The sequence below is a fragment of the Crocuta crocuta genome, unplaced genomic scaffold (assembly GCF_008692635.1).
Source record: "Crocuta crocuta isolate KB4526 unplaced genomic scaffold, BGI_CrCroc_1.0 scaffold81, whole genome shotgun sequence".
Lineage (NCBI taxonomy): Eukaryota > Metazoa > Chordata > Mammalia > Carnivora > Hyaenidae > Crocuta > Crocuta crocuta.
This window is the reverse complement of record NW_027527808.1, coordinates 3,405,128-3,426,254: the sequence shown is the minus strand read 5'-3', so window position 1 is coordinate 3,426,254 and position 21,127 is coordinate 3,405,128. Positions and strand designations below refer to the sequence as shown.

At 38.4% G+C, this 21,127-nt stretch overlaps 1 protein-coding gene and 1 pseudogene across 2 annotated transcripts in view; both read left to right on the top strand.

The window, feature by feature from the left end:
* Positions 1-1,847, top strand: part of LOC144240330 (uncharacterized) — a 54,039-nt gene extending 52,192 nt beyond the window's left edge. For both annotated transcript variants that reach the window (XR_013337682.1, XM_077774638.1), the window contains one exon: positions 1,538-1,847. Coding sequence is in view for 1 of the 2 variants with exons in the window: in XM_077774638.1 (XP_077630764.1) it covers positions 1,538-1,756 (219 nt within the window). In the remaining variant the exon portion in view is untranslated. The remainder of the gene's footprint in view (positions 1-1,537) is intronic.
* Positions 1,848-5,997: 4,150 nt separating this feature from the next.
* LOC144240312 (large ribosomal subunit protein eL33 pseudogene) lies at positions 5,998-6,424 on the top strand (annotated as a pseudogene).
* The last annotated feature ends 14,703 nt before the right edge of the window (positions 6,425-21,127 follow it).

Sequence of the window (21,127 nt, the reverse complement as noted above, 5' to 3'; positions counted from 1 at the left end):
AAAGTTCATGGGTCCTTATTGCATTGGCGCAGTATTTCCCAACATTAGCGTCCCAGTCCTGGACATGCCCAAGGCAAATGGTGTTGAGTAAAGTGTACCAAAGGCTGCGTGCATGAAATTTGTCTCAAAGGTTTTACATGCACTATACAAGAGATTCCCCAATATTTAGGACCTCCATGAAGTGAGTCTAGAGACTGGTAAAATCATTGGGAGCATCTGGGCAGAGAATGCAGGGATCAGATTCTCTGCAGAGAATGCAGAGAAATGGTTGTTCTTGAGACGCCATGTACAAACTGTTAAGGTTGAAACCTTTTCCTGTGGCAGAAGTTAAAAAAAAAAAAAAAAAGTGGAGCTAGAGAGAGTGCCTTCCCACCTGGGCTCAGGGAGTTAGAAGCTGGGACTGAGGACAGCAGCACATGACCAACATTTCCCACTCATCCTTCACTGTTGTGAACAGTTTCCCTGACCCAGCACTTCCCCACGCTGTTTTCTGCACCATCCTCTGTGGAGAACTGTGCTTCCTCGCTCTGAGCAGAGATGCGGAGGGGAGAGGAGCAGGTGAAGGGCTGCTCTTCGGCCACACAAAGCCTCTCACTTTCTGGGATAAAGGGAACATCATTTTCTGAATCTTAATCTTTTGAGGTTACTTCTACTTAACTGGCTTCCAAAATAGATTTGAACTAGGTGGTTAACATGAGGGAGTCTAAATACCATTTTGCAAAGGGAGAATTCGGGAACATGGAAGTTAACTTTGCTTACCGGGTAAGACTCGCAGCAAAGGCATGCCAGAGTTTACATTCGGAAGCATAGCATGCTAGTAACTCCAACAGTCTTGATTTTGCCTTTTTCTTTCCTTTTTTTTTTTTGTGGGGGGGGGGGATTAAATGTAAAGTCATAATATGAAGATAATAAAAGGATCTGTTGGAGAATTCAACAGCACTTACTGAATATTGGTGATATGCTGTAATTTAGCACTTTGTATCTAATTATCCCAAAGTGCCTGCTTTCCGATATCATAACACAAATGTATAACACTTCTTGGCTAGCCTAACAGATGACAGAGGCATTTCCAAATTTAAGATGTAAAACTGACAATACAGAAAAAAACAGTGTTAGGCCACACTGTATCTCCTTGGTGGTTGTTACCAGGACACTACCTGGTTCAGGCTTAAGATCACCGAGGGGGCGGGGCCAGGAGCAAAGGAAGAGATCGTGGTTTCAGTTTGTGAACACTCATCCATAACAGCCCTCCAGTCAGCATAGCCGGGTCTCCCCTCCACACAGAAGTTATTTTGCACACTTCCTGCCAATTGACTGAGAGCTAAGTAAGACTTAGCCCCTGAAAAGCACAGAGGCCAGCAGCCGTTTTCACACACTGCACAGGACTGAAAGGGTCACAAGGTGTCATTATTTGCAGACCCTTAAGTTGAATGAAAGAAGAGCGGGATTCTAGATATACAAGCATTTAAAAAAATTACCTCTTAAGTTATTTGCTTAGTTACTGATGCATGTTAATCTCCCTCTGTTGTATTTGTAGGTGTGGGAGGTCTATGCCCAGAGCCAACAGGGAGAGCTTTGTGAGAGCAGCTCTGCAGCGTCAGCACTGGGGGCGGCATTCTGCCTCATCGCCCCGCCAGCCCTGCGGTGCAGTCAGGACAGGCCGGATCCGGTTTGGATCAGGCCATTTTGCAGCCTTGCGATTGGCCTCCGGATAACTCGCTGCTGCCATGGAACAAGCCTGTGTCCAGTTGGCTGACCAGTACCTGGTGTCCAGAACCCTCCATTCACCATCCAACTCGGTCATCATCACACCACTCTTCCTCTCTGACATGGCAGGCAGCTGTGGACACCTCAGCACATTCCATGAGAAAAAATAAAGAGTAAATTTGAAAGATCATGAAGGATTTTTTTTTTATAGCTCTCAAGCCCATCTGCTGAAGGTCACAGAAATTTATTTGCACACAGGGAGGCCGAGAGTAAACAGGAAGTCATCTCTCCTTTGGAACAGGAGGAAGAGCATGTGCGGAGTTGCAAAGAGGATTCAGAAAGTAGCCAGGCTTCTCGTAAGCTACTTTTTGAATTAGAGAATTTCCAAGTGCAAAGCATTCCTGACATTCGGAATAATTTCTTCTTGCATACTTGTGCATTCTCATTATGCCGTATTTCCTGTGTAAGACCTGGGGCATACTCCAAAGCTGAGGTTTGCCCAAGGATACTTTAGTATATCTTGCCTTCTCTCTCCAATTTTCCATTTCACAGAAAAAGGATTGTACCTAAAGACTGTTCCACCAACACAATATTTACACTCTATCCTGAGTCTTATTTCCTCAACTTTCTCTAGCCAGCTGTTAGCCGGTCTGCCTCAGACACTGGGCCCGGCATTCTGACCCCTCTTCGAGAGGAAGATTCCTTCTATCCCTCCTGAGTGTCTGGGAAGAGGAGGAAGGGAAGGCTCCCATGCTGTCCTGGGTATGCTGAAAAACTTCCCAGGGACAGGATAGACTCCCCACTTCCCTCTGGCCCCCACCACTCTTCCCTCAGCCTTTTCTCTAGCTCTTCTCCATAAGACATGCAGAGCAGTTGATTGCAACATTGCTGTTACTACCCAGCAAGCGCTTCAGATAATTTCTGGTTATAAATAACACTTGCTCCTTTGTGAGCAGGGAACTGAAAGACATTTGGGGAGTAATCTTAATTTACTGAAACTGTTTAATTAGCAGTCCTGTAGAATGATGATGGCTGGATTTTAGAATCAGCTTGAGTCCACATTCTCTCTATTAATAGCTATAGAACTTGACTTTCATGGAACCATTCACATGAGGAAGTCTCAGCTTCCTCATGTGTAAAGGGAGAATAATTCAAGAATTAAAGGAGATAATCTGTATAAAAAGCTTACTCTGCTCCTGGCAAATAATAATGCCTTAGTAAATGTTAGTTATCATGGTTAAATTCCAAACTTATGAAGCTCCCCTACCAACAATATCATACTTAAGGACCAAAAATTATCAACAATAGCAAAATCCTCAAGAAGTCTGAGAAAACTGAGATTAAAATGAAGGGATGAATTCTCTAAATAAAACAAAGGTGTTAAGTAGCAAAGCCAATATTTTTCAATGAAAGGACTTTATATTTTGCAATAAATGTGAAACTGGGAGCTTAGTATTAACAAAGGTCAGACCTCAGGACATAGTATTTGCAACCTTCGTATTGTCATGTGAGCCTAATAAATCATTGCCCTTCTCACAAACCAAGCTCTTCCCAATAGTGAAACAGTGTTGAACATGCTTTCTGGTCCCCAGAAAAAGATATTACAAATTACGAAGTACGACTCTTGATTGATAATAAGCATCCTCCCTGTTATGGGTTGAGTTATGTCTCCCTAAAAGATAGATTTAAACCCCAATGCCCAGTAACTGAGAATGCAAAGGTCACTAGGGTGGACATGACTTCTGTACTCACAGGAAGGGGAGATTTGGACACAGAGACAGACATGCACACATGGAGAGCACCATAGGCACATGAAGGTGGAGGCCAGGTGATGCATCTACAAGCCATGGAGTGCCAACGATTGCCAGGAGAGCTGGCACAGAAGCTGAGAGAGAAGCAAAGAACAGATTCTCCTCCCTCTAAGTCCTAACAAGGAACCAACGCTGCAGACATCTTGATCTTGGATTTTTAGTCTTCAGAACTGTGAGGTAATAAGTTTCTGTTGTTTCAGCCACTTAGTTCTTTGTCTTGGCAGCCCCAGCAAAGTAACATACACGATGATCTCAACCGTGATTACATTCAAAACTATATTGATCATATTGAAAATTATATTGAAGACTCACATACTCCCAGCCCTAAATACAAACAAATACATGCTTCTAAAATTCCACCTGTTTCCCTAAACTATTGTACCTGCTGCAAGGCACCCGCCTTGACCTCTTTTGTGTCCACTGCATTATTTCATTGTGTGTTTTTTTTATTTTTTTATTTTTTTGAGCATAGTTGGTACACAGTGTTACATTAGTTTCAGGTGTACCATACAGGGATTCAACATCTCTGTACATTATGTCTTGCTCACCACAAGTGTAGCTACCACCTGTCACCATGCAACGATATTACCGTATCATTGACTGTGTACCCTGTGCTGTACCTTTTATTCCTGTGACTTATTCATACCATAACTAGAAGACTGTACTTCTCAACCCTCTTCATCCGTTTTTCCTATTCCCAAGCCGACCTTGTTCCCTGTGTATATAGGTCTGATTCTACTTTTTGGTTGCTTATTCATTTATTTGGCATTTTTTTTAAGTACCGCGTATGAGGGAAATCCTATGGTATTTGTCGTTATCCAGTTTATTTCACTTAGCATAATACTCTTGGTCCATCCATGTTGCTACAAATGGCAAGATCTCATCCTTCATTATGGCTGAATAATGTTCCATTATATTATATGGAGATATAGATATAGATATCCCATCTTCTTTATCCATTCATCTATTGATGGACACTTATGCTGCCTCCCTATCTTGGCTATTGTAAATAATGATGCAATAAACATAGGGGCACGTAGATCTTTTTGAATCAGTGTTTTTGTATTCTTTGGGTAAGTATCTAGTAGCCACTGAATTACTGACTGCTATTTTATATTCTCTTAGATATCCATTAGCTTTTCTCGTCATTGTTGTTCTATTTGCTTTTCACCCTGTTAAATCTTTAAAATAATTGACATGAACCTTATTTTGACATGAACGGAGAATCAATTCAGTCTACAAAGCAACTTTAAATGTCTGTGGAGTCAAGTTAATTATAACCTAGTGTCTTACCTACATCATCCTTCAGACTCCCTTTCACCTTGATCATCGTCAGCACCCTAATATCCCATTAGGGGAAGTCCTTAACTCTAATATCCCTTTGGGAAATTCCCCAAGGCCGAGTACCTCCTCTCAGGAATGAAGGGATTCAGATCCTTCCTGGTCTCTTAGGATAGTCAGGGAGTGGGCACAAAACACAAACAACCCAACAAGCCTCCTTCCTGGGATGTGGAATCCTGAGTAGGAATCAGTTTGGATTTCAGAGTCTTCCCTGCAGCATCTCAAAGACCAGATGGTTTCTGCATCATGGTTCCTGCTGTCAAGCCTCCGGAGCTGGCTACAACTGCCAGTTTTCCAAGATGGGTGCTTCAGCCTCTTACTAATACTTGAGTCTGGGATATGCTTCCAATACATTCTGGATTTCTTTTCTTTTCTTCTTTTCTTCTTTTCTTCTTTCTCTCCTTTCTTTCCTTCCTCCCTTCCTTCCTCCCTTCCTTCCTTCCTCCCTCCCTTCCTTCCTTCCTTCCTTCCTTCCACTTTTTGACTTAAGGTGACAAAGTAGGTCTCTGTGGCTTGAAGTCAAGAAACTTGACAGATTCAAGAGCTAATGAAGAGAGACTACTAGACTAGGGTGCAGTTTTAACTCATATAAGCAATGCAATATGAAAAAAAATCTTAGCCAGTCTTAGCCTGTTTGCTAATGCAGAATGGGAGTCTGATACTTGCCTTCCTAACTTCTAAGGCTTGTGCAATAAGATAAAGCTCTTCGGTACCCTTATGCATGATAAAAATGCAGTGGGATAATGATGATGATACTAAAGATGGTGATTATGCTCTATTAGAGTCTCATAAAATAAATATGCCAGTAAAAAATAGAGAGGTGAGGTGTAGGGTGGAATACTTATTTTAAAAAATTACATAATAGATACTGAGTATAGGAATAAAATATTTGAAAATCACATTACATTTTCATGCACAATGAGAGAAAGAATTATTTCTTAAAAGATGCAGTTAATACTACTTAAATAACATTCCTCTTCATTTATTTGTCTTATAAATATGAATTTCTTTGTTGCAGATTTTCTTAAGGGGAATTCTATCTGTATGTGTACAGCTAAACCCATGAACCCACCCATATCAGATCATATAATCATACTCCAAAAATGCAATGCCCCTTTTCTCTTTCCGCCATCTTTGAACCCGTGGAGGCCTGCTGGGAACAGGACTCCTGAAATGACAAATATGTCTGGAAGGTTGTGGTCCAAAGCCATTTTTGCTGGCTATAAACGGGGTCTCAGGAACCAGAGGGAGCACACAGCTCTTCTTAAAATTGAAGGTGTTTATGCCTGAGATGAAACTGAGTTCTATCTAGGCAAGAGATGTGCTTATGTGTACAAAGCAAAGAACAACACAGTGACTCCTGGTGGCAAACCGAATAAAACCAGAGTAATCTGGGGAAAAGTAACTCGTGTTCATGGAAACAGTGGCATGGTTCGTGCAAAACTCCGAAGCAACCTTCCTGATAAAGCCAGTGGCCACAGAATCCGTGTGATGCTGTACCCCTCAAGGATTTAAACTAACTGAAAAGTAAATAAATAAAGGTGTAGATTTGTTCTCTTGTAAAAAAAAAAAAATGCAATGCCTGTGAGATCTTTTATTTATACACTAAAGGTTGGCTATGTTTTCTTCTTTCTCTCTTTTTTAAAAAAATGTTTATTTAGAGAGAGAGAAAGAGAGAGAGAGAGAGAGAGGCAGAGAGAGTAGAAGAGAGCAAATTCCAAGGAGGCTCCACACACATCGCAGAGCCCAACCCAGGGCTCAATCTCACCAACAATAAGATCATGAGCTGAACTGAAATAGAGAGTCAGATGCTTAACCGACTGAGTCATCCAGGCACCCAGGGTGTTTTTTTTTAAAAAAAAATTTTTGTTGAATTATACATTCATTAAGGTACACAGATCATAAATTCATTGAACTATCACAAAGGGAACACACTATGTAAACACCAGCTAGGTAAAAAAATAAGCATTCTGAGAAACCCAGAAAACCTTCATGCCACTCCCAGGACATATTTTAGCTTCTGAATTGCCCTGAGTTTTAATGCCACAGAAGAATTTTTCTGATTTTTGTACTTTATATACGTGGAATTGTAAACTATGCATTATTTTGTCTATGGCTTCTATGGGTCAACATTGCCTTTTTAAGATTCATTAGGGTTGTTGAGCACAGCAGTGTGTGCTTCATTTCTGTGTGTTATTCCATTGTATAAATGTACCACAATTGATTGGTTCATTAAACTCCTTACAGAAGTTTGAAATGTTTCTAGTACAAGGCAGTCACAAATGATATTGTTTCAAACATTTTTTTACTATGTTTTGGTGTACTTGTACATTTCTGTTGGATATTTGCTTGGGGGAGTAATTTCTGGGTCATGGAGTATGAATATGTTCAAATTTTGTAGATATAAGACAATTTTCTCAAAGAGGTGTGGATCACCAGCAATGCTCTGCGTCTTTGTTAACTCTTGACATTATCAGTTATTTAATGTTTTTTTTCTTTTTTTTTAAACATATAGTTTATTGTCAAGCTGGTTTCCAGATAACACCCACTGCTCATCCCAACAAGTGCCCTCCTCCATGCCCATCAGCCATTTCCCCCTCTGCCCCACCCCCCCATCAACCCTCAGTTTGTTCTCAGTATCCAAGAGTCTGTTGGTGGGGATGCAAACTGGTGCAGCCCCTCTGGAAAACAGTGTGGAGGTTCCTCAAAAAATTAACACTAGAACTCCCCTATGACCCAGCAATAGCACTGCTAGGCATTTACCCCAGGGATACAGGAGTGCTGATGTGTAGGGGTACATGTACCCCAGTATTCATAGCAGCACTTTTAACAAAGTGCATAGCCAAATCATGGAAAGAGCCAAAATATCCATCAACTGACTAATGGATCAAGAAGATGTGGTTTATCTATACAATGGAATACTACATGGCAATGAGAAAGAATGAAATCTGGTCATTTGTAGCAACATGGATGTAACTCCATGGGTTACACTGAGGGTGTTATGCTAAGTGAAATAAGTCAGGGAGAGAAGGACAGATACCGTATGTTTTCATTCATATGTGGAACAGGAGAAACTTAACAGAGGACCATGGGGGAGTGGAAGGGGAAAAAATGGTTACAGAGAGGGAGGGAAGCAAACCATATTTTATGTTTTTAACATTTATTTATTTATTCTGAGAGAGAGAGAGAGAGAGAGAGAGAATGAGTATGCAGGAATCAGCCAGAGAGGGAGATAGAAAGAATTCCAAGCAGGAATCCTACTCCCTCTACTTGATCTGATGAATCATGAGATCATGACCTGAGCCAAATCAAGAGTTGGAAGCTTAACTGACTGAGCCACCCAGGTGCCCCTATCAATTATTTTAAATTCTAGATATTCTAGTGGGTTTTAGTGTTATCTCCTTATAGTTTTAATTTGCATGTCCTTAATTTTGACACGAAGAAGAAAAATTACATCATTTCTCATGATTTATACTCAAGGATACGTAGAGAAACTGCCCCAATTGAGCTCAAACATTACAATCTTGCCCTCAAAATGAACACATATACTTGAATCTGCATATATGTTGGTGATCAAGTATATGACTGAGAAATTCTTCAAATAGCTCCCATCCAAAATTCAATGTTTATGAAGGGAGAATAAAAATGAGCTGATTTGAAACTTACATTTATTATTTAAATTCTGCAATAATCACAACTGATTAGAACCCAGACCAAAAAAAGTTTTTTTCAGGGAGGGGTATTTTATCACGAAGTCTGTTCAAATTTCCTGTACATGGTGATTTTCGAAAGCAGATCACTTAGATGATTTCATTATCATTTTTAAATTCTCTACGGAGAACACATGACTTATTGCCTGCACTCAGGATCAGCCACTCCCCTGCCCTGTACTTGGTTACCACTAAGGGGATTTTATGCCTATTTAGGGATGCTAATATGTTAAAAGTTGAAGATTTGCCAGTGCTTTATCTCTGTACTAACACAGACTAATAATATTAATTGTCTTTATTAATATTTACTAAACCAAGCATTAACTTGTAAATCAGATGTTCTCTGTGTTTCTTTGCCTTGTTCTGGATCTTAGAGGAAAGGCTTCCCATCTTGAGTATGATGTCTGCTGTGGAATTTTCATATATGGGCTTTATTATGTTGAGGTGTCTTCCTTCTACTCCTGTCCTGTTGAGTGTTTTTATCATGAAATTTTGTCAAATTTTGTCAAATGCTTTTTCTGCATCAATTGAGAAGATGATATATTCTTTTTCCCTTCATTCTTTTTTGATGTGGCATATTATATCGATCAATTTTTATATGTAGAATTATCCTTACACTTCAGGAATAATTCCTAATTGGCCATGGTGTATATATTTCTTTAAAATTTTTTTTTCTGGTGCCCTAAATTTTTTCTACCTACTTTCCCAAGTTATCTTCTCTAGTTTGAATGAATTTCTGTGCCTTAAAACTCAAAGAGCCCAGTTTATAGAAGATGCTAGAAAAAAGTTACATTTGGGTCTAAATTTACTGAGTTCTCTGTTGATTCAGGGTGGAAAACTCTTGGAAGCTAGTGGAAGTCAAAACATCATACTAATATTACTCTCTTATTCTAGCAAGTAAGAGGATTCTAGAAAGAGAGAGAACACGTTTGTGGGAGCTACTAGTAAGGCATTTGGTCATTGGCATCATTAGCTCACCTATATCTTTGTGGCCACTGAGTGTGCTGATTGGCAAGATGTACATGGTGAGGATAGCACCAACACTTAACTAGGTACAGATGGGAGGAATCAAAAACAGGAACGTTCTACACTGACGTGTCATTATTTCTTTTATTAGCATGATCATTTCGAGGCATGATAACTGTTCACAACTTAGAAGACAAAGGCACTGAGATGCCCTGTGATGTTCCAGTAAGATTGTATGAGACAATATTCTTGTTTTTCTCGTAACTTTCTTTACATATTTTATCAGTTATATGGTAATTATTTGACGTCTTTACTATGACATACCATGGTAGAGTGGGCTAGTCTGGATTAATATAATCTTACTCCTTTATTGACTATTAGTATGATGTTTTTCAAAAGCCCTGGGACACTAAATAGAAACTGCTTTAAGCTAATGCACAGGAATGTCAGCACAGCTAGAGGGGTTAGTCAATGGAGGCTGACATTTTGCACTGAGAAAGCATAATAGTTAAGAGTTGAAGGGACATGAGGGAGGCACAGTCTGTGATGTCCAATTTCGGCTCAGGTCATGATCTCACAGTTCAAAAGTTCAAGCCCTGCATTGGGCTCTGTGATGACAGCTCAGAGCCTGGAACTTGCTTTGGATTCTGTGTCTCCCTCTCTGTCTGCCCCTTTCCCACTCATTCTCTCTCTCTCTCTCAGAAATAAACAATAAAAAAATTTTTTTTTAAAGTTGAAACAGATTATCTATGGGGTTTTGGTGTTGAGCCTTAAGAAATAAATATTTTATACAATTATAAGGTAAGATTAACTATCCAAGTATTATTTATTGCCTTACAATATTTGGCCCTTTATCCATCCCTTAATAACTACTATTATTTAGTAAATAACTATTACTATTAAGAGGTAGAGTACCATATGTAATAATAACTATTATAAAGTCATTACTTATAAATAGCCTATTTAATTTTATTACTACATAATAATTCAAATATTAACTACACAAATTTCATAAACACTATTCATTGCATAATAATATATATAGCACTTATCTCTATATAGTTACCAGTGTGTAGTTGTATTAGCATTTTATACTAGTAGTACTAGCAATTAGTAATTATTTCCTAAATAATGAATATGTAGAAAATGATTTCAGTATTCCATGTGAAGCCTCTTTTATCTCTCCCACTCTGCCCTCAGGCTAGAAGAATTGGGCAATAGTTATCACATATCCAGGCTTCTCTGAGAGATCCAAAATTAGTGATACTGGAGCTGAGTCTTGAAGGATGAGTAGGGTGTTAGGTAGGAATAGAGAGAGTGGAGGCCTTTCCAGGGAAGGGCCAGCATGTGTGAATTCCTAGAGAGGTCTGGCACCTGAGAGTGTGGTTGGAATGGCTGGTCTACCTCTTGGCCCTTCAGTCTCACATTCCTGGGGCTCTTTCCAAGTGGCCTCTCTTCAGCATCGTCTGACTTCTTTGACAATGTCTGGCTTCCAAGAAGGAAAAAGCAGGATTTGTCAAGCTCCTTAAAGACTAGATCAAATTCTGCGGTCATTTCTGTCACATTCTGGTGGTCAATGCAAGTGACAGGGCCAGTACAGATTCAAGGGGAAGACAGTTAGCCTTTACCTCTTGATAAGGGATTGAAATATCTGTAAGGATGGGAAAAGTTGAACACTAATATGTGAAAAAGGATTGTTCCTGGAGACTTGAGAATAGGAAAGTCCTAGATTAGCCACAGCCCTTCTATTTTTGAATTTCATCATGTTTTGAATAACCTTACTCAAAAACTGCATTTCTTTTAGTATATGAAGATGAAAAAGGAAAGAAAAAAGAAATCTCTGCCAAGGAAATGTGCTTTCTAAGTTTCCCAAACTAACCATACACCCAAGTCTTATCTGTTTAATATTCTCCATAAAGCAACTGAAAGTTAATAGATGTTTACCTACACCTATTAGAATGTTTATTTCACTAGCAAAATTATCTGAAGTATCAAATTCTAGACATCTTCTGTTTAAATACTGTCAAAGAGACTTTGTCTAAAACAGATTTGGGGCTTATTAGGTGGTCATTTTTATTAGATTTTATATTAGGTGGAGTTCAGTTGTAGAAAACAGATACTACTCCCTTAAGAAGAAAGGGATTTACTGTATTGAGTTAGGTGCATACGAACTCACTGGAAAGGGAAGAACACGTCCAAGGATGTTGCAGATGGACATTGCAGAATAGCCCACCCAGGGACTGCTAACTCTCACAATGAGGAAGTGAACAAGTCAGGAGGATGCAGTGTCAACTGGATCACCAGCTTATTCATGTTATAGGGAAAGGGTACTGCCAACAGCTGTTGTCTGGGATCAGAGGATCGGGAAGCCACTGCCCGAATTGTTTGCTTTCAGACCGTGCACGCATGATGAATTGTATAAGGGCAAATGCAAATTAAAAATAAGGAAAAACAAGTTTAATTCTTCTTATTGAGAAAAGTGAAGTGTTTCTCCCTCTCCCTTTTCTTAGAGCATTTGCTTTAGAAAACTTGTAGCTTCTCTGCTTCTTTAAAATGTATGTAACTCTTTCTAAAAACAAAATACACTTCTAGCCAATTTCATAACCCAGGAATATTTCCTCAAGGACCTGAAATCCAAGTCTTTGAAATATAATCATCAGGGAAGACAGTGTCCCTGTGTCGTTTCTGTGCAAGGGGAGGAGCCTAATTTCATTTTGGTACCTGGCCCCAAGTTGCAAACTTACCTCCTGTCATAATAATATGAGAGATTATTTTCCCTTTGGATAAAAAGCAATGAGCAAGCACAGGTGGCTGCCTGCCCCAATTCCCAAATGAATTTAGGATCAGCTGTGTGTGCTAAATGGCACATTCTAGGCCTTACTTAAGGATGAGTTACTATTTATCTTGAGCACATGTAAGGCATGGGTTGTGTCTGCTTGGCTATATAAAAGGGTAAGATTGTTTTTGGTCTTTGCAATCTCTTAGCAGATTGTCTGTAATTCATATGACATTCTAGTTTATCCATACTCAATCATAAAACTGTTTTCCTTCTTTTAGACCTATATGGAGAGGTTTTCTGAGTTGTCAGGAGATTTTGTTTTTATATTTCCCCAACACCTACATGCCATTGCCTTTGTGTGTCTGCTCCCACTTATTTTTTTTTTCCCACAGATTCAAGTCTTGCATGAGTACATCTGGTAAATAAAACCTAAATCACAAACAGAACCCAAATTTTAGGTGAGCCTGAGAAATGTAGTTTTATCCCAAAGAATAAATTGGGAGACAAGTAGTGATTCAGATGTTATAAAAATTATGTAGTCTGAGTTTAAATTTCTCCTTTAAATCTGGAGGAACTCCAGTATCTGGAGTTTTCTAATCACAAGCTGCAACTAATACTGGCATCAGTAGATGCCTGGTGTCAGTGAAAATTAATGACCAGTTTTGAGCATCTGCCCTGCAATTGGCCCCATGCTAATTACTTTATTTTCAGCTATCACAACACCCCACAAGTTGTGTGTAATTATTTGAAGTTTACTAATGAAGACACTAAGGTTCAAACAAGATTACGCGGCTTGTCACAAACTAAACAACTAGAAAGTAGAAGAGTCAAGATTTACATGTGTATGTTTTGATCCATTCCCCTACTTGTTTCATGATTCCCTCTTTTCACCTACAGGGTGCTAGACAAAGCCAGTGGTGTTTTCTCCCACTATACCCACTGAGTCTCATTACTGTGACTAAAGTTAAGAAAGTGCTTTCAGGATAAAGAAATGGAGACTCTCCCAGATGTGGCTTAACTCAGGAATTCTATAGTCCCACCAGCCGACGCTCCCCTTCTCCCAGCCCACGCCTGACCACTTCCACGAGTGGGGGGCAAGCCAGCATCAAAGCCTGGCTCCGCCTTTCACCAGCCAGAAGATGTTGGGTAGGTTACTTGACTTTTCTAGCCTCAATAAACTTCCAAATTTTTCAAACAGAGGTAAAAATAGAATCTGCCTCACAGGTCTGTGAGAACTAAATGAGATAGCACATACAAAGTACTTGTGTCGGGGCGACTGGGTGGCTCAGTCAGTTAAACATCTGACTTTGGATTTCAGCTCAGGTTATGTTCTCACAGTTCGTGAGTTGGAGCCCCACGTCGGGCTCTGTGCTGATGGCGCAGAGCCTGCTTGGGATTCTCTGTCTCTTTCTCTCTCTGCCCCTCCACAGCACTTTGTCTCAAAATAAATAAATAAATTTAAAAATCCCCAACAAAGTGCTTGCCCCATAGACTGCATGAGATAAAGGTTAGCACTCATGATTCTAAAATGAGCAAACTTAACGCCTCACAAAGCAGTGCATTCTCACTCAAGACAGCCTAGTTATTGAGAAATTATTTCTTCTATAGGACAGATTTTGCCTCTAGTACTTTTCATTCACTGATCATAAGTATGACTCCTGGGGAAAAAAGAAATAAACATTCATACTCTGTCTTTTATACGATGACCCTTTTAATATTTGAAGATACATTTCCCCTACACTTTCCTACATGTTCCCTTCTCTAGGCTAATACTTCACAGCCCCTTCCGTTGACTGTGATAGGGCTGTCAGACCCTATGTTACCCTGTTTGCCCTTTAGGCCATCTCTAGTTTATCACTGTGAATAATATGAGGCTCAGAAGTGAGCACAATATTCCAGAAGTGCTATGCCAACACAGAAATTGAAAGTATTAGGGCGCCTGGGTGGCTCAGTCATTTGAGTATCCAACTCTTGAATTTGGCTTAGGTCATGATCTCATGGTTCATGAGTTTGAGCCACGCATCAGGCTCTGTGCTGACAGCATAGAGCCTGCTTGGGATTCTCTGCCCACCCCCCTAGCCCGCCCCTCCAACATGCTCTCTCTCTCTCTCAAAATAAATAAATAAACTTAAAAGCAAAGTATTAACCTCTCTTGATCTATACAATTTAATTTAACCTACCATAGCATTAGCTTTAAACAGTCTCTTTACGCTGTTCACCTACATCAACTTCGTGTCTGCCAGCTTCTGTCCCCTAACACACACTCATGTCTTTTGTATATGAGCTATTCTTCAGCCTGTTCTTCTCAATTTTATATTTGAAAATATTTTTTTGAGACTTGGCATTTACATTTTATTTCATTTCTATTTCACAACAGTTTTGACTATCATTTCAGTCTGTCAAGAGCTTTTTAATATTGATTTCATTGTTCAGCATATAAGCAAGCTCTCTGGATTAATCAGGACTAGATCTGAGTTTGAGTAACCTGACACTAAGATACCATTATGTAAGCAACATAGAAACGCATTCCTATCTTATGTGAACAAAGACCATAGGTAAATACTTCAACACTGGAATGGTGACTCTCTGATCATGAGGGATGGTTGCCCTTCAACTTGGTTTTATTGTCCTAAACACCTCTTTCATTTCATAGTTCAAGATGAAGTCTAGAGATTCAGCTGTTATACCCACTTTCCAGCCAACAGGAAGTAGAAAAGAGCCAAAAAGTTTGTCTCTGGTCTATTTAATATTACCACCCCAAAGTGTCGTTCCATGTAACTCTTTGGTTTACAGACCCTTGAGAAATGATTTTTTTAATGTTTATTCATTTATTTGAGAGAGAGTGTGTGTGTGTGTGTGTGCACACATGTGAGTGGGGAAAGGGCAGAGGGAAAGAGAATCCCAAGCAGGCTCCATGCTCAGCATAGAGCCCATGACCATGAGATCATGACCTGAGCCAAAATCAAGAGCCAGGCGCTTAACCAACTGAGCCACTCAGGTGCTCTGAGAAATATTTTTTTATAGAGAGTAGAAATTTGCCTCTAGTACCTTTTATCCATTAGTTAGAACATACCCACATGGCCACAACTACCTATAAGAGAGGCTGAAAATGCCATCTCTATTCTGGGCAGCAGTTTCAGGATAAAAAGAACAATTATACTATTAAGTAAGAGGGTGAGAACAGGTACTCAGAGACAACTAGTAGTGTCTGTCACAGCCTCCCAGACTTGTGTTCTTGGTAAATGTGAGAGCCTTCTTTCTATGACTTCATTCATGTCATCTATAAAAATCTTTTAAGAAGACCCAGGCATGGGCATATTTGGCTCCTCCCATGTCCAGGGGAGAAAAGTGCCTTAATTCCATTGTTCATTCATCAAGTCCCCCAAATACAGCAAAGGGGGGGAGGGGGTGAGAGTTATACGACAGGATGGGGATTGGGTTTGCTAATGCCGAAGTTTATACCATATCCTGTACTCCTGCACAAATGAGGAAATGAGGATGAGAGAAAAGATCTGAGAACATACATGTCCTTGCTTTTATTGCTTTTATTGTCATTATTTTGTCACTTTGGCCTGTAGGTCTTCCTTGATTACTTTCTGCTAAATTAAGGAAGTTAAAATCAAACACTTCCTATCTTGTTATCTCTACATTTTCAGTTCTGTATCTCAGATTTACCACCTTCTTTTTTTTAATAAGTTTTATCATTGCTTTTGTTTGTTTGCTTGTTTGGGTTTTTTATTTAAAGTCAAGTTAGTTAACATACAGTGTAGTCTTGGTTTCAGGAGTAGAACCCAGTGATTCATGTCTTACATATGACACCCAGTGCTCATCCCAACAAGTGCCCTCCTTAACGCCCACTCATCCCCCCAGCTCCCCTCCAGCTACCTTCAGTTTATTCTCTGTATTTAAGAGTCTCTTATGGTTTGCCTTCCTCTGTGTTTTTATCTTATTTTTCCTTCCCTTCCCTTGTATTCATCTGTTGTGTTTTTTCAATTCCACAAGTGAATTCATATGTATTTGTCTTTCTCTGCCTGACTTATTTTGCTTAGCATAATACACTCTAGTTCTATCCACATTGTTGCAAATGGCAAGATTTCATTCTTTTTGTTGTTGCCAAGTAGTATTCCAGTATGTGTGTGTGTGTGTGTATCACATCTTCTTTTTCCCAAATGTCCATGGACTGATGAATGAATAAAGATGTATCACTGTCTTAAATGCAAGAACTATAGGCCCATTGACTGCCCCCCACCCCCTACAGTTTTCTGTTCACAGGTAAGCCTACCACACAGCCTCAGATCAGGGGCAAGCAAGGCTCCAGAGCACCAAGCACTGCCTAAACCTCCATGCTGCTCTGGGTCCAGCCTCATTCACTACTCCCAATAGGATAATCCATTACACAAGCAACATTTGGGGAAAGTGTCTATACCTCAACTATATCTGTTTAACTTATCTCTAAAACTCAGGGCTCATTTAGATTTCAGGAGTAAGGATTTTATTCTTCAGTTAGGGTCACTGCATGCATGAAATTGTTACAAGTTTTTATTTCTTTACCCTACCTCTTTGTCATGCTATGTTGAAGATGGTGAAAGTACAAAATTAATAAGTAAACAAGAGTTTACTAGGATATTTCTCCAAACCAATAACAAATAGCTCATATGTAAGAGTATGTGTGGTAGAATAAAAATGGCCACAAATTCTTGGCAGTCTGTCCCATCAAGAGGTGGAATCTGCTTCCACATCCCCTGAATCTGGGCGAGGCTTGTGACTTCGCTATGACCAGCAATGGAAGTGACATTGAGAGCAGAGCTACTGCCACCTTCCCGTTACTACTGTGCAAACACTTGAGGAACTTTCTATGTTAATGTTATCCAGACTGGTTTTGTGAAGAAAATGCTGATAGGCAATCTTGTGGTGAGTCCTATCTTAATAAATAAACTTATCTCAGGAAGAGTTACTCTCACAACAACCCTGTGTTGTTAGGCAAATAGGATATTTTTTTTAATGTTTTTTTTTTTTTAATTTATTTCTAGGAGAGAGAGAGAGAGACAGCGTGAGCAGGGGAGGGCCAGAGAGAGAGTGAGTCACAGACTGAAACAGGATCCAGGCTCTGAGCTGGCAGTCAGCACAGAGCCCGACGCGGGGCTCGAACCCACAAACCGCGAGATCATGACCTAAGCGAAAGTCGGATGTTTAACCGACTAAGCCACCCAGGCGCCCCAGCAAATAGGATATTTTCCATATTGTTTCTTTGTTTGCTTATTATTTTATCTTACCTTATTTTATACATGAGAAAATTGACATTCAAGGAAAGTGAATACTTTTGCTCAAATAAGAGTGATAATACAAGGTAGAGTTGGTATTCTAATCCTCCATAATTGGCAACTGACTATAACTTGAGGGCTCTGTTTACCAATTCCACTAATTGTGATGACGTTGAACGCAGAGCTTCACAATGGGGACAATATGCCCTACCCACAAAAATGGGTTCTTGGGTATAAATTTTTTTTTTTAGATATTACAATGGTTTATGGCTCTCTGAAGAGCTGTGGAACATAAACAAATGTAAAGAATATCTGTGGTATTAACATTTCATAGGGGGTAAGGGTAATTATGGGGAAAAAATGTCCAAAATGTTTCCTTAGGGGGTGATAATGAAAAGAAGATTGAGAAAAGCAGATTTAACTCTTTTGCCCCTTTTTTCCCGCTTGGTTTTACTAAGGTGTAACTGGAAGATACTTAAAGGGTACAACATGATGCTTTGATCTAAATAAACATTGTGAAATGATTCTCTCCATTGGATAAATTCACACATCTATTATCTCATATTTTTACCTTTTACATTTTTTTGTTGGTGAGAACATAAATGTTCTCCTCTCAGCAAATTTCAGTTATACAATACAATATAAATACAGTTATACAACACTACCAACTGTAGTTACCATGCTATATATTGGATTCGCAGACCTTATTCATCTTATAACTGAAAGTTTCTGCACTTCTGAAACAAACTGAGTTTGTTGTTCTGCTTCTCCACTTCCTCAACTCTGGTCCCTGACAACTACTTTTTCACTCTCTGTTTCTATGAGTTAAGCTTTCCTTTCTCTTTCTTTTTTCCTTCCTTCCTTTCCTTCCTACCTTCCTTCCCTCCTTGCCTCCCTCCCTCTTTTCTTTTTTTCTCTCTTTCTCTCTCTCTTTCTGTTCCACATATAAATGATATCATGCAGTGTTTGTCTTTCTCTGTCTGACTTATTTTGCTTAGTATATACCCTCCAGGTCCATCCATGTTGTCTAAAATGAAAGGATTTCCTTCTTATTAAGGCTAAGTTGTATATATAATATTCTTCTCTATATAATATTCTCTTTCTGATTATATATTAATATTATATGTTATTATATCTATCAATACATATTTTTATATATCACATTTACTTTATCTATTCATCTAATGACCGACAATTAGGTTGTTTCCACATCTTCGTTATTGTGAATAATGCTGCCACAAACATGAGAATACAGATAACTCTAGAGATAATGGTATATTTCCTTTGTATATCAGAAGTGGGATTGCTGGATCATATGGTAGTTCTGTTATTATTTTTTTAGGAAACTTTTCAGTGTTTTTCATAGAGGCTATGCCAATTTATATTTCCACCAACAGTGCCCAAGTGTTTCCTTTTCTCCATATCTTTGCCAACATGTGTTATCTCATCTTTTTGATAATTGCCATGCTAAAAGGTGGTGATAGCTCATTCAGATTTTGATTTGCATTTCTCTGGTAATTAGTGATGTTGATTACCTTTTCATGTGTTTGTTTGCCATTTGTATGTCTTGTTTGGAAAAAATGTCTATTCAGGTTCTTTACTCATTTTTCAATTATCTCATTTTTTGCTATTGAGTTGAAGGAGTTCTTTGTATATTATATATATTAACCCCTTATTGAATAGGTAGTTTGCAAATATTTTTCTCCCATTCTATAGGTTGCTTTTTAACTTTCTGGATGGTTTCTTTTACTAGACGGAGACTTTTTTGTTTGATGTAGTCCCACTTTTTTATTTTTGCTTTAACCCGTTTTTAATCCATATAAGTCTTTAATCCATTTTGAGTTAATTTTTATGTATAGAGTAGGATAGTGGTACAGTTTCATTCTTTTGCATGCGGCTGTCCAGTTTTCACAGCACCATTTACTGAAAATACTACCCTTTCACAACGATATATTCCTGGATACTTTGTCTTAAATTAATTGACCATGACCATATATGCATGGATTTATTTCTGGGCTCTCTATTCTGTTCCATGGATCTATGTATTTGTTTTTATGAAAATACTTCATGTTTTAATTATTGTAGCTTTGGAATATAGTTTGAAATGAGAAAGTGTAATGCTTCTAGCTTGTTCTATTTTAAGATTGCTTTGACAATTTAAGGTCTTTTGTGGTTCCATACAATTTTAGATTCCTTTTCTATTTCTGTGAAAAATGCCATTGAAATTTTTTATAGTGATTACATTGAATCTGTAGATTACACTGGATAGTTTGTACATTTGATTAATTCTATTAATCCATGAACATAAAATATCTTTATCTGGAAAATATCTTTTCTAGATCTTTCCCCTTGGTTAAATTTATTCCTGAGTATTTTATTATTTTTAATACAATTGTAAATGGCATCATTTTCTTCTTTCTCTTTCTGATCATTATCTGTTAGCAAATAGTAATGCAACCAATTTTTGTATAGTTTTTTATAGTCTATAACCTTACTGAATTTGTTTATTAGCTCTAACAGTTACTTGCTGGAGTCTTTAGGGTTTTCTATATATAATATGTCGTCTGCAACAGAGATAATATACTTCTTCCTTTCCAACTGGATGCCTGTTATTTCTTTATATTGTCTGGTGACTCTGCTAGGACTTTTCCTACTATGTTGAACAAAAGTAGTGAGAGTGGGTATCCTTGCCTTGTTCCAAATCTTAGAAAGAAAATGCTTTCATCTTTTCACCATTGAGTGCTTTTTCTTTATCTACGGAGAGGATCATATGATTTTTTTTGTCCTTCATTTTGTTAATGTGGTGTATTTTATTGATTGATTTGCAGGTATTGAACCATCCTTGCATCCCTGGAATAAATCCCACTTGATGATTCAAATGATCTTTTCAAAGTTGTTGAATTTGGTTTGCTAATATTTTTTTGCATCTATGTTCATCAAGGATATTGGCCTATAATTTTCTTTTCTTGTAATGTGCTTATTTAGCTTTGTATCAGTGTAATGCTAACCTAGTAAGATGAGTTTGAAAGTGTTCCCTCTTCTGTTTTTTGAAAGAGTTTAAGAAGGACTGGTATTAATCCTTCCCTGAATATTTGGTAGAACATACCAATGAAGCCATCTGGTCCTGGACATCTGTTTGTTGGGAGGTTTTTGATTACTGATTTCAATCTCCTTACTAGTAATCAGTCTGTTCTGATTTTCTATTTCTTCACAAGTTAGTCTTGATAGATTGTGTGTTTCTAGGAATCTATCCATTTTTCTAGTTTGTCCAATTTGTGGGCATATAATTATATGTCATAGCTTCTTAAGATTCTTTGTATTTGCTTGGTATCGATTATAATGTCTCTTATATATAATATTCTTTTATTTTCTTGATATATTTAGCTAAGGGTTTTCTATTTTATCTTTTTTGAAAACCAACTCTTAGTTTAATTGGTCTTTCTATTGTCTCTTTTTTCTGTATGTCATTTATTTACACTGTGGTCTTTTTTTAATGTTTTTTACTTATTTCTGAGAGAGAGAGAGAGGAGAGAGAGAGAGAGAGAGCATCAA